At 42.0% G+C, this 14498-nt stretch overlaps 1 protein-coding gene across 1 annotated transcript in view; it reads left to right on the forward strand.

The window, feature by feature from the left end:
- Slc9a9 (solute carrier family 9 member A9) overlaps nucleotides 1-14498 on the forward strand; it is a 537107-nt gene that overhangs the window by 273539 nt on the left and 249070 nt on the right. Inside the window, exon 9 of the mRNA XM_076867799.2 lies at nucleotides 1685-1773. Coding sequence (XP_076723914.1) covers nucleotides 1685-1773 — 89 coding nt within the window. The remainder of the gene's footprint in view (nucleotides 1-1684; nucleotides 1774-14498) is intronic.

A 14498-nucleotide genomic window follows, 5' to 3' on the forward strand; every position in this document is an offset into this window, starting at 1 on the left:
TACTCACCACCCTGCAAACCTGCCCTTGCATTCTCTACCTCTTCACAGATCAATATGTAGTCAAAACAGTTCCGCAGCAGTGAGAAGGTCAGCAACCCTCATCTAGAAGACTTTGAACACATTTGACAGAGGTAGATAAATTACATTTTAAAACAAAGGGAAACATTTGCTATCAAAACAAGGCACATGGTCATCCTCCTAGTCCCTTAAAGTATTTAAAGTGCTTTAGTACCCCCCAAAGTTTCCCCAGTATTTTTTAATAGAAATTCTGTGAAGAGGGAAATATAATATTTTATAAGATTTTTTTCCTTAGAATTTATGCAGAGATGCTAAGAAACTGAAATCTTTAGAAATGTTTACTGAATATGTATTTCCTACTTATTTTTATTCTTTTATCTAAAATTTGGAAGCATGGTATTAGGAGCAAATAAGTAATGTAAATGTCTATGTGTTTGTATTATGTAAATATGTCTTAGCAATATTCTATCCAATGCTGACTTGAAAAATAACCAACATGTAAATAGACGCATACAGTTTACATATAAAAAAGATAAGTTCAGTTCTTGAAAATTCTTTATTGCAGATTCATTTGAAATGTCAGTATTCACTTCACACATCTCTGTGCTCTTAAGAATCATCAGCATTTAATTTATGAGTGGTTTTAGATGGAAAGATTCTGCTGTTTAAAATTAAATCTAATCCCCTTGGTCTGAGTTGAGGAATACTTGCTTCTTGCATCTTTTCCAAAGCCCTCTTCTAGGCCCAATTTCCCATCATTAATCTAATCTTGAATCCAAAAGGGAACATGGCTTCTACCACTTCCTCAATCCAGCCCAGGGAAAAAAAACAGAGGGAGTAACAATTCCTGGGACAAATCACATATTTGTCTCATCACTGCTATCCCTGTGTACCCAAGAACCATCTAGTGCACACTGTCTTCTACAGTATTAAAAACTGAGTAGAATGCAATTTAAGAAATGAACCTTACAGCTAGCTGATGGCCCACTGCTGCTGGGCACATAAAAATAACCAGTTTACTTTCGAGGAGTGTGGGTCTTGGGGGATGGTGGATGGGGGTGTGCCTGAGATTACTCAGCCGTGGAAGGACAGGGCACCCAGCTTTGCCAAAAAGGCGAAGGAACACATAGGACTTCTCTCTCTTGCTTGGCAAGTGGGAGCATTGGCAGGAGCCACAAAACCCTTGTTGACTTAGGCCTGAGACTCATGGCTTTTAATATTAAATTATGGCATGATGGGACCCTTTTCAGGCTCCCCAAGGTACACAGTGGAAAGCAAATGTCTGAGAGAAGATATCAATATTTAACATAAAATTCAGCAAAGTAATTGGCACTGGCTACAAGAAGCCTAGAGGTGACTACACTGTCTTTTGTTCACATGTTTCCAAGATAACTTTCCAACTCATGATCAGGGAGTCCTTGATCTCCAAGAAGAATCTGCTTTTCATTTTTGTTAGGAATACTTCATAGTGCCTTCCTTCATGTGTAAGCCTGCAAGACTCATGTTTGAAGCAGGTGGTGAGATTGACCTGGGTCTCATTATCGTGGTCATTATTAAGAGTTTTGACTCTACTGGCACTGAGTCTGTCTTTCAACTGGGAGGGCCCTACCTTCTGACTTAGATGGGAAAGAAAATTAATTTTGACTACTCTGTTTTTGAATTTCAGGGATAGTCGCTGTTCTCTTCTGTGGAGTCACACAGGCACACTATACCTACAACAACCTGTCGTCAGATTCCAAAATGAGGACTAAACAGGTAAAAGAAAAAACTCACTACAGGCTTTGTCTCTTTGTCAGTGTAATGGTTGTGCATTCAGAAAGAATTTTCTTAGTGAAGAAGAAAGTAAGCTTGAGGCTTCATTACGGGTTGGATATTTATAGATTTTTTTTCCCCTCCAGGATAACCATTAACAATTCTCTTGGTAAGCAAAAAATGTAGTTATAATAGTCTCTTCCTCCTGAGAGATGGGGAACATAGACTGTCAGTCTCGAAGATGAAAGGCCTACCATCAGTAATAATTCACAGTCACTTACATCTAAAAGCATTATAAAGCATGTGAGATTGGGTAGTTACAGAGAGAGAAGGAGAGGAAGAATACGGAAGTGATGTTTGGTCTTTAATTGAGTGCTTTTGCTTCTAAGCAAATTCAACTGCCAGTTGTCTCACCAGCAGAATGTATCTCCTTTATTCTGAGAACACATCTGTTTGGTTTATTTGCATGTGAGCGTACATAGATTCCTTCCATAAACGTTATTTACACAGCCACTTTGTGCCAAGAATTCTGCTGGGTACTAGGAATACAAACACAGCATATGACTGCCTTCAAGAAGTTCCTCAAGTCTATGATGAGAATGAAGGTGTATAATGAACAAGAATCCAGTGTTAAGGACTGTGATGGAAACATCTGTGTTGAGTGTTTGAGAACATTCAGTAGGGCATCTTCCACTTAGGACTGGAAAATCAGGAGAAAGTTGCCAGAGATGATGTCCAACCTTGAGCTAACTAAAGTAGTGAGATAAAGATTTGGGGTCCAGCAGGGGGCGAAAGGTCGCAAAAAGGGCACTTGAGGCCAAGGGATCAACAGGGACAAAGTCTCTGACTGAAGCTCTGAAAATAATTCAGTGTGGCTGGTGCTTAGGGTGAGGCTGAATCAAGGGGGATTCAGAAAGGAGAGACCATAGATAGAGCCACAGACCAGCTTATGAAAGGACTCACATACGTTGGGAAGAATGTTATCCTACAGATAATGGGGAGTAGCATAATTAATAAGAATGTATTGTGTCTCACACTTCTCGAGTCCAAAAGACTAAAATGAAGGTGTTGGCAGAATTAGTTCCCTCCAAGGATATGAGGGGAAATCTGGACTATCTCTGCCTTAGCTTCTGGTGGTTTTCTGGCCACCTTTGATGTTCGATTATAAATGCATCATCCTAACTCTGACCTTCATGTTTACGTGGCATTCTCCCTGTGTGCCTAACTCCAAATTTCCCCTTTTTATAAGGATACCAGTTATGTTGGGTCTGGGACCCACCCTCCTCCAATATGACTTCATCTGAACTAATTACATTTGTTAGTTACCTATTTCCTAATAAGATCACATTCCAAGGTTCTGAAAGTTAGAATTTCAACATATGAATTTGGGGGCAGCACAATTCAGCTCAAACATGATGTGTTTTGTTGTTGTTGTTGTTGTTTTGTTTATTATTATTATTATTATTGATTTTTTTAAAAAAAAATAAATGACAGTGGAATGCATTACAATTTAATCCTTAGCAGGAAGAGTGAAGCAGATGACATCATTATACCAGACCTTAAACTTTATTACAGAGCGATAGTACCAAACATGATGTTTTTAAAGGTCCTTAGGCAGAATAATTTTAGGATAGCTGGAGTTCCATTTTAGACATATCACTCTGGAAGACAAGAGGAACATGAATTACAGGCACTTGTATCAGTTAGCATTTGCCATGTAACAAACAATCATAAACATCAGTGGCATCCAACATTAAACATTTATTTATCACCCACAAGACTCAGACATTTTGACCAGAGTTGGACTTAGTGGCTCTGCTTGTATCAACTGAGCTTTTTGTATGTCTGTGGGTTTGTCAGAGGCTCTATTCTAGGGTAAGCTTGACTGAGGCACCTTTGTCTTGTGCCTGTCATTTTTCTGGTTGAAGAATATGCCCCATTGTTGAAGCAAGTTCATTTCAACCATTTTGCCCACATGACATCTCTTAAATATTCTATTGACCAAAGAAAATCATATGGCCGAGTTCAAAGTCAAGAGGCCAAGCAGATTCCCAGTCCACACTGGAAGGGCACTGAAAAGTTACGTGGCATAGAGTAGGGATATAGCATGCTATGGTGTGGATTTTAGGTATCCCCCCACAGCTCCTGTGTTAATGCAGGAAAGTTCAGAGGTGAAATGATTGGATTCTGAGAGCTATAACCTAATCAGTCCAGCCTAGTTTGAATGGACTGACTGGGTGGTAACCATGGGCAGCTGGGGCATGGCTGGAGGTGCTGAGTCACTGGAAGTGTTCCCTGGAAGGGTGCATCTGGTCTGTGGTCCCCTCTTCCTTTCTTTGCTTCCTGGCTGCCATGAATCGAGCACTGCTTCCCCACCATGCCCTTCCACCATGATGTCCTGCCTCACCGTGGGCCCTGAGCAATGGAGTCTGTCGTCTGTGGACTGAGACTTCTGAAAATGTGTTCCCCAAATAAACCTATACTCCTCTAAATTGTTCTGGTCAGGAATTTTGGTTACAGCAATGAAAAGCTTCACATAAGGACTGGTGAAGAATTAGATTGAATGATTCCTCAAATGCAAATGAAGGCAGAGAAGCTGCTCTAATAAACCTGATGACGCTGAAACTTGAGATGTAGAGAAAGCAAAGGGACATCCAAGAGAAACCTGTAACCGGCCAGAATTTCCTAAGCAGGAGTTCCCGAGGGCTTGTTTTCAAGCTCTCCATAGTAGTTCTTCTCATTGCCATCTGTCACATCCCAAGCTCAGTTGGTCCTGATTCTGCCTATACGGGCTCAGGGACTCTACCAGGCCACTATTCCTCCCTGCTCCTCACCTCAGATGGTTCAGAGCAACCACAAAATGCATTTACAGAGGGCTCCTAAGTAAAATAAAGGAAATCAACCAAAAGAAAAAAAATTTAAAAAGACACCAAATCCAAGAACCTCCAATGCATAGTCTTCTAGGATCCTTATCATATTGAAGACTGTTAGTATCCTCTAGGGCTTAAAGGGTTGGTTTTTCCTGGACTCTTCTCATTCTCTGAGCACTTGTATGCTGGGAAGCTGATTCCTGTAGGGACTTGGGCTTTTAAGCCATGCTATCGAGACCGCTCAGCAGAACTTCAGAGATAACTCAACTCATGGCAAGATAGCAGCCCAGCACTTAGGGGAGACAAAGCCCAAATCAGTGCCCTCCAGTCTCTGTTCTCCCTCTGAATGCCTTGACAAGTGCTCCCTGATGGGCTGCCAGGTTTGTTTCACAGCACTCTCCTTCAAGGAGGGAGTCTGTTACAAGTACGTTCTTTAACATCTAGATAATTGCATAACCCTGTTCCATCCCCCACACTGCCTTCTTTGCTGGGTGTCTGGGTCATCCTAGGAATTAACACCTGCTAATTCCTTCCCATTCCCTTCTCATGCCTTTGCTTGCTTCTTTCCTTTCAGGATCTATCATCTTCTATTTATTTGTTCTCTCATAATACATGCATATATAGCGTATGTACGTATTTATATATACATGCATATCTATGCATACCTATGCCCAGAAATAACCTGCACTCCAGTATAGAGACTCCAAGGTCTCCACTCTAAACAAAATGAGCTCAGAGGTCCTTGGCTACATCCGCACTGGGTTAGCATGCAAAGTTCAAATTCCGTGTGGGAAACCAAGTTGTGGAGAAATGGTGAGGCATGTGGTATAGAGATACCTCTGCACCCTATCTGAAACTAGAGGTTTAGAAGGATTATCTGACATCATCACATGAGTGCAGGACACAGTACCTCCCTCTGCATCTTCCCATGCCATTAGAAGGAGTGGTAGCATAGCTTCTTTGCTTCTCTTCCCAGGTCTGTTTAATAGAAGAATAGGAAGTCACTCAGTGAAGTCTAGGGAAAATCCATGGAAATCAACTTTGTGTTTTAAAATCCAAAGGTGATATGATTTACAAAGGAATTTTATTCATCAACTTTGTCTATACCAGCTAATCAAATAACTATCTGGATAGGAAGGTTTTGGAGAATTGTGTGTTCTTTATAGCTTCAAGAATTAGATTGCCTTTTAAAAAATTACATTTTCACCTTAAGATGTTTTGTAAATGATCATTATCCTGGGAATGTAGGTGAACTAATTTTTTGCTTGAAAAAACATTGTGCACTGCTGTGTGTGACACCAGGGAACCTAAAGGAGATCCTGGGGTTGTTACCTGCTATGACAATCTGCACTTTGGAGGCAAAGCATCCTATTAAAGAGGGTGTGAACATGTGCAGCAGTCCCTTTCCCTGACTTGGAGAGGTTGTTACTTTAGTGTGTGCACATTCAGTCCTTGGGACACACAGATCCCAGAAGCCCTGCCTCTTGCCCGGGAAGCTGCATGCTGCGAGGGATGCTCAAGGTGGGCCTCAGACATGGCAGTCTGCAGTCTGGAGGTCTCACCCTGAGCCATCCGAAGATTGTGTGCAGACCCAACAGATCCATTCACATAAGTCCCGGCTGCCTCCCACCCCATCTCTTCTCCTCAGCCCACAGGGCAGGGTGCTAGCTGGTTACCTCGGCCAAACTCCAAGTGTTTCCAGCAACTGTCTTTACCTTGCCTGAGGCTGGTATGCAAAACCATATACTTCTACACCGTCCCTCTTAACTAGAAATTCTCCTTCCCTTCTTGCAGCTCCTGATTAAAAATTATTTCCAACAGATCCACAAGGGTATAGGATATGAATGTGAATAACGAACAGTTATTGTTCATTAACATGTACAAAGTACTCATCTCATTTGCTTTCTTCCTACCTTTTTACCTAAGAGGTAGCTCTTCTTATTACCACTAATTACCTTCACTCATTGGACTAATATTTTCTGAGAGTCTACTTTGTGCCAGCCACTGCTCAAGATGCAAGGCAGGTGGGGGAGATAGGATGGTTGGTATGGAGAGACGGGATTGTAATTTTAGATAGGATGCCCAGGAAATGCCGCAGTGAGAAGGTGCAGAAAGTGAAAGAGGGAGTCATGTGAGTATCTGGAGCAGAACCATCCAGAAATTGGGAAGAACAGATAACAAAGGCCACAGAAGCAAGGGGACCCGTGTGTCTGGAGCAGAGTGAACCAAAGGAGAGAGCACCAGAGACAACATCAGAACAGTGACAAGGGGATGGATCAAAGGACCCAAATGATGGAAGACCACACTGGAAACAAGAACAGGTGTGCCCGAGATGGGATTTAAGTTTTGAAAGAATGGAGGTGTCATTGTCAGGAATGGAGCACAGCTGTGGGACAGCCAGTTGACACAGAATTCTGCAGTTCAGGGGAGAAGTCTAGACTAGAAATACAGTGTTGTTGGTCATAGCATGGAGATGATGCTGAACACACAAGACTAGAGGGGATCAGCTGTAGTTCAGATGTTGAATGTCCCCAAGGACTTATATGTTAAATGCATGGTCCCCAAGGTGGCACTGTTGGGAGGTGGTGAAGCCTTTGAGAGGTGGGGCCTAGTGGGAGCTCCTTAGGCCAGGGACATATCCTTAAAGAACCCTGTGGTACCCCGGCCCCTTTCTCCTTCTCTTTTGCTTCCTGGCCATAAGGTACTCTCCCGCCATGATGTGCTATCTCACCTCAGGTCCCAAGCTATAATGGCCAATCAATCATGAACTGGACCCTCCAAAACTGAGAGCCAAAATAAACTTTTTCACTTTGTAACTCAAGTACTTCAGGTGATTTGTCATAGTTACAGAAAACTGGCTAATGCAAGATCTCAAGGAGAGTGATAGAAGTCCAAACACCCAGCCCTGACGTACTTACCTATTAACTGGCCAAAAACCAGCAAAGGAGAAATCATGGCCAGTAAGAGAAAGAAAAGCCAGAAAAGTATGATTTCCTAGAAGTTGAAGGAAGAGTATGTCTCAAGAAGGGGCTTGATGAATTATGCCAAATGCTGCCAAGTATCAGGAAAGACGAAGAACAGGAGCTATTGATGTCACTGGTAAGAGCCATATTGGTGGAATGGCAGGGGGAACCTGATCATTGTGGGTTCAGAAAGAATTGAAGTAAAGTAGGAAACTGTGCATAGACAAATCTTTCAAAGGTATTTTTCTGTAATGGAAAAAAAAAAAGTAGGGTCAAAGGAAAGACTTTTTATTTTTAAAGTGGGAGAAATAACAGTAATTTTGTGAGCTGATACGGGTGATTTAGTAAGAAAAGATGTCGTCTTAGAGCGTTTGCCATGTCATAAGGTCAGACTTCAAACTCAGATTTTATAATTTGGTGGATCAGATAATTTTGCCTCTTCTTAAATACTCTTTGATTAGTTAGATGGATGGTAGTAATTTGTGAAGCTCAACTGCATTTCCTCAATGAGCCTTGAGTGGACGGATGGGTGAATGAATGAATGTTTAGCTACCTTTATTACATTTGCACTTAATTCAGGTACTCATTTATCTCATATTTGACCCCATCACCTTTGGAAATCTACCAATTTCTGTGCATTTTAATTTTTTGGCTAAAATCCAAGTTGGGTTAGATATAGATGCTCCCGTGCACTTGCTTTTGAAAAGCCAGAGTCTTTATCTGGCATTTATGGGCAAACAATGACATCTTCACTATAGAACATTCTTTCCAGATGCTTATTTTATTTCCTTTTCCTCCCCAGATGATATTTTTAGTTTTTATCACTACTGAAAGGAAAAGCAGCAATGCAAATCCAAATTTAAATTTCCAATAAAAAAATATAAGACAATGGGAGCCAATTTGGATGTGCTGTGCATAACTTTGTAAGAAAACTCAAGTAAAGAATTTGGAAAATGGGAGGGATGAGATGACATGGTGGAAAGAGCACTTGGCAGAGAGTCTCACCCCCACCTCTCCTATTAATGGCAGGGCGTTGGATAATTAATTTAACACACATGAGCTTCACTTTTCTCATCTGTAAAGTAATTTATTGAACCAAAGGACTGGATTTTAAATATCTTTCTCTAGGTCTAATAGTCTATAAGTGAACATGAAGCATACATTCGGTTCTTCCTCCTCGACTAAGGTTGGGGCAGTGATATGCAACACAGGGCCAGGGTTTGCTATTGATCTTGAAGCCACATGACTGGGTAGACCAATTTAACAAGTTGTCAAATTAAATCTAAGGATGAGGCATTCAAACATCCAAATCCTTGGTTCATACTGGGGTGAAAATTTTCATGCTGGGAACTGGATGGTTCTTCTTGGAAAAATTTTCAGCTCCTGAGTGAGTGGTTGCAATGGCTTTTTCTAAGATTGCCGGCTCCACGGGTAGAGAGAACAAACCTCATACTGCCTGCACTCAGCCTCTCAGGGTATGACTGAAGGGCTTTCCAGATTTTCAATTCTAGCATGGGCTGAGAGTATACAAAGCCCCATGCAGTGGCAGCATGGCAGGCACCATGCCAGAAACCAGGGGGACAGAGGCAAAGCAGATAGAATTCTGACCCATAGGAGGTTGTAATATAGCAGGAGACCACACACACACACACACACACACACTTTCTCTCTCTCACACACACACACACACACACAACCTGTGCAAATGCGCACACACACTCACATGCACAAACAACAGTCCTAAGTAGCAGATGATAACAGAGAAGGAAGCGCAGCCTGTCATGGGAACCCAGAGGACTGAAGTGCTTTCTGGAGACAAAGTGTTCAGGGTGAGCTAACTGGAGGGTTGGGGGTTTTAGAGTTTGTGTGTAAGAATAATTCAAAGATAAATATGCAGAGTTCTTGGGGCCTGAAAACAGAAAGAACAGGATATGCAAAAGCACAAAGCTAAGAAAGAATTTGACAAGTCTCAGAAACAAAGAGGTGACACTGTGACTAGAACCTGGGTTGCCTAAGAGAAGTAGGTTGGGGTGGATTGGCTGCTAGTCGAGGTTGAGGACAGGGAAGGGCATGTGGCACAGAGCTGAGAATTCAAACGCAGAGGTGAGTTCAAGGGGAACCTTTGGTGTCTCAGTTCAGTGAATTTTGGAAAACTCTACCCTGTGAGACCCAAATAACCTTCACAGCATCATTGAGGAAAGACTGAACAAAGGACATTTTGGAACTAGAAGTATGCTTGTCCCTATTGGTGGTTTTAAGGGTTATTTTAAGGGTTATTTGGAAGCTCTCGTGGTCCTTGTCTTCCCTGCAGTTCCCTCCAGTAAAGGACTTACACATATCACCTCTAAGTTTACCTTAATCTTTTGTGACTCTAGACATATTTCTGTCCCATCTCATCTCTTAGGATGCTGTGGTCTATGTATAAAGTTTATGGAAATTTACCATTTGGTTTTATCTTGGACTTAGGAGCTCAATAAATTCTTTGCTGAATTAATAAATAAATTAATGAATGAATGAATTATGACCATTAACATTCCGAGATTAAAAAATAGAGAGGAGAAACAATGTATTCCAATGAATGGTTTTATTTAATTCTGATAGCATGCATTAATTTAAATTTAATGAGTTAGAGGCACGAGGCAAGTGTCTAGGGTAATCCTGAGAAATTGAAAGAAAAGTCAAGCACAATTCCATTGCTCGTGTGAGTTTCCTGCAGTGTGTCTCTGCCTTATTGATTTACATTACAGTGGTTTTTGATTATGGTTTTGTCCATTTTTTTTTTCTCCGACACTTAACAAAAGCAGTCACGTTCCATCCTAGTTACCTGTTCTGCAGCCCAGTGGAGAGAGAATGTCCTGGGCAACAATGCCCCTGCCTCCTGGCTTCTGAGAAGATCAAAGATATCTTCATAGAGCATAGAATTGCCTTTATTTTTCACTCTAATTACATGTCTTTTGTCAAGATTCCTACCACTTTTCTTCCTTTCATTCAAAGTACCTTTAAAAATACCATCTCTAGAAGGGTTGAATTTATAAATGATGGTAAAGTGTTTAAATTTCTCCTTAGCTAAGCTGGTGATTCTTTTCAATGAAACTCATTATATTGTATAAAGGACATTTAGTAGTTCGGCTAATAAGTGTTCCCTTTTAAATGCTAATTAGAGTGGAGCTCCCACATCAGGGCAAGAACAGGCTGTACTTTCAGGGCCCGGAAAGAATTATTGTCTGAGCCCCTGATCCAGAAGTCTGTACTCCACAACCAACTTGCAGAGGCCACAGATGACAATTGGCTCCCTAAATAGTGAGGACCTTCTGTGTTCTGGGTACTAGAGCCCAGGCTTAGTGAGCACTACAGACAAGTAGAAAACTCTTTATCTTCCCCTGGACGATTCTTCATGTCACATTTTGTTCTCTGACAACACTGTCGTTGGACTGCTCAATTAAATCTCTCCTGCTTTCTTAATCACACACCTGTGTTTGTTGATGATAGCATATAATTGCAGCTGGGAGTTTTAAGTCGTAAAAAATCAAAGAAGTTCAAAGGTAGGTGGGGCTGTAAAGTTAAAACTCACAGGGAAAGAAGGCTGCTTTGCTCTTTCTCACTTACAGAAAATAAAAATAAATATCATTGATCCTTAGATATCAACATATAAATATATGAGATCAATAACCTTCTATGTATGGCCTGATTTAATACAAAATGCAAAAAAAAAAATTATCTGGATGGACTTTAGAGATCAGCCAGTCTGTTGCCTGACATTCAAGACAGATGGCCATCCGTTATTACCTTAAAATTTCTAAGGATGGCGGTGGCGCAACCCCTTTTAATAGCCCATTACAGTTTTATCGCCCTGCTTGATAGGTGCAGGTATGAAGGGCTCCAGTCTCATAATGGCATTTGGGGATGACAAATGGAAATTACTGTAATTTTTCTACTCATTTTAATTAAATTTTATGAACGCAGCGCAGAAAGGTGGAATATGTGTGCCTGAGTGTGTGTTTGTTTTTTTTTAAATGTTGCCAAACTTGAGGATGCCATTTCCTTGACAGTCTTGAAAGATTGGACATTTGTATTTTAATAAAACTTCAAGTCTTGGGTCAGTTTCTTCAGAAGAGAAATTGAATTATTTCGAGAGGCCCAGCTCAAAAAATCCAAAGAATCCCATCAGTGGAGAGATGATATAGAATTCTGAATAAAGGGAAATCTAATAAGTGAGAAGAAGTTTAGTTTTAGGAAAGTCACTTGATGCAACTATTCTGGGTCCCATTGAAAATGAACTTGATTGGAATCAGGAGGGACCAATCTGTTCTTGTGGTAGAAGAGAATATCTGTTACAATGGCCCTGCTTCAATAGGGAGCGCCCAGGTATCAAACTATTTCTGATATTTTTCCCTTTGATTCCAAACTATAAACAACAACAACAACAAAAACCTATGCCTTTCCCTTTTTTACTGTGCCTTGCTCGGTTCAATTAAAATTTCAAGGACAAACGAGAAGGGAAAAGATACCTGATCAAAGGTATTTTTCTGTTGGGAAGGAATATTTTAGTCATTATAGGCACCTAAGTCTACACAGTTCTCTTCCCCAGAGATCTGTGAAAACAGGGTCAGTGAGACTCACATCTGGAGATTTCCAGGACGTTGATTCTGCTCCTGACTCCCTCACCTTCTACAGATGCTGTGTGGACGACAGCACGGGCCTCCAACACAAGACCAGGGCAGAAGCTGTCTTGGTCAACTGGACACAGCGAGGCAGAGAGGGGTTCAGAGCCAGCCCTGAGGATAGGAACGGGAAGCGTTTTAGCACTTGGAGTTCTGACACCTTTCTGGATAGCTCAAGTTCTGTGAGCAGGGTCTTCCCCAGAGCCACGAGGGTGACTAGGTCTTACCTTTTTATGTCCTTATACAGGTGTTCTCCAACGCTGGTCTGCAGGCTGGTGTCTCAGTGCTTCCTTTTGACCACACTGCCTATATTCATTTCTGGCATACATCAATGATTCACACTACTCTCTTAGGGAAAACATACCCATTTTTCCCCTTTGGGCTGATTTATTGTTGGGCTTTTGGCTTTCTTTTATAATATCAAGTTGAGGTCTGTAGGGGACATGTGAATCATTCAAGTATTCTAGGGACTAAAAGACTTTGAGACCATCTAACCTAGGGAAAATTAGTGTGATTTTAGGGCAACACTTCATTCTCATTGCCTGTACCAAATGTTTCATGTAGTTGCTGTGCCGTTCCTAGGACTCAGATATACTGGCCTACAGAACAAGGCAAGAATATTCTTTAAGGGTGTCCCTTATATCCCGGGCTGATTAAAGGCTCCAGAATGTTCACAGGCACTAACACAGGTACGTAGCCAGTATCCTGGCAATGCAATGCAAGGGGAGGAATCTGAACTTTATCCATAGTTGGGATTCAGTAACATAAGGATTCATGTGTGAAGAACGGGGTAAGGCAAGAAGCCAGAGGCGGGAAAGACGAAACTTAGCTGAAGAGGAAACTCTGTTTGTATGGGCAGGGCTCTGACACAGTGTGAGGGTCAGCGCCTTCTCCTGGAACCCTGAGAATGAAGCTGGCCCTCTCAGCCCACTCCTCCATGGCCAGCCTGCACCAGGAGGAGGAGGAGAGTAAAACCGAGGCAAGACGGGGCAGGACTATTTGGGAACACGAGTGACTCTACTGGAGCCCACCCCTCTTCCCAGAATCTTGAGCAGTTAAAATTGAATGAATTTGAGCAGAGGTGCAAGTAACCTCTAAGGGATTATCCCTGAAAGAACTAGACACACACACACACACACACACACACACACACACACACAATAGAAAACAAGAAAGTTTTCCTATACTGGTTAGAGAGACACAGAAGGAGCAGAGACCAGAAGACAAGCAAATATGGAGCTTAAGGTGCCAGCAGCAGAAATAGCAGGTGCCCCAAGGAGTAAAGCTGTCCTGGAATTGCAGGTGGCAAGTCATCAGTGAGGGGACAGGGAGGCAAGGCAACGGCATGGAACAAAGCCAGGGCAGGCTGGTGCAGGCAGGGTCTTCCCCATGGCCAGGCAGAGTGCTAGGCGGAACTTGGTGGTGGTCAACTCTACACTCTGATGATGTGTGCCACCCTGGCCCCTCCTCTTGAAAACTCCCAGAGCAGTAATTCGCCACCAGTAATTCTGGGTACACATCAGATTTTTTTTTTTTTTTTTTTTTTTACAAATCCCAGATGCCTGGTCTCCAGACCCACAATTTCTATTTGTTTGTTTTTTAAATCTCAGGTTTCAATATTTTTGATTCTGCTTAACTGCTTCTAACGAGGTAGGATTTTAAAAAACACTGAACACTGGGTAAGGAGATGCTGAGGTCCTGCCAGTTAGCGGAGGTTTGGGATCCACCTGATCAGATTCAGAATGTCCAAGTGACTTGAAGGGGGAACCATATGCTGGTGGGCATGGGGAACAGGTTCTCAAACCAGACTGCACATTGGAATCACCGAGAGCTTTAAAAATCTCAACGTCGGACTCATCCTCCAGAGATCCTGATTTTATAGGCGGCAGGACTGTGCTGAGTTCCCCAGGTGCTTCTAATGTGCAGCAACACTTGAGAATCACTGACCTGGGGGACATTCAACTCACTTGATGAAGTTCCCCTCTGGGATCTCTATAAACATTCAAGAGAAAAGGAAGCTCTGCGAGGGATTTAATATTCTGTGTGAGTAAGTAGAGACTCAGAAATATCAAGATTTGAGTTTGTAGAAAGGCATTTATTTTCATGGCGGGGGCGGGGGATAGTTTCCAAAACATCACCCAAATCCTTAAATCCGGGAAGACAGTCACATGCCCAAACCAAAACTTGGCACGGTCCCTGTACAGTGACTGGTTCACGTCCTCACAGTTCACAAA

This window comes from Callospermophilus lateralis, chromosome 10 (assembly GCF_048772815.1).
Source record: "Callospermophilus lateralis isolate mCalLat2 chromosome 10, mCalLat2.hap1, whole genome shotgun sequence".
NCBI classification, from domain to species: domain Eukaryota; kingdom Metazoa; phylum Chordata; class Mammalia; order Rodentia; family Sciuridae; genus Callospermophilus; species Callospermophilus lateralis.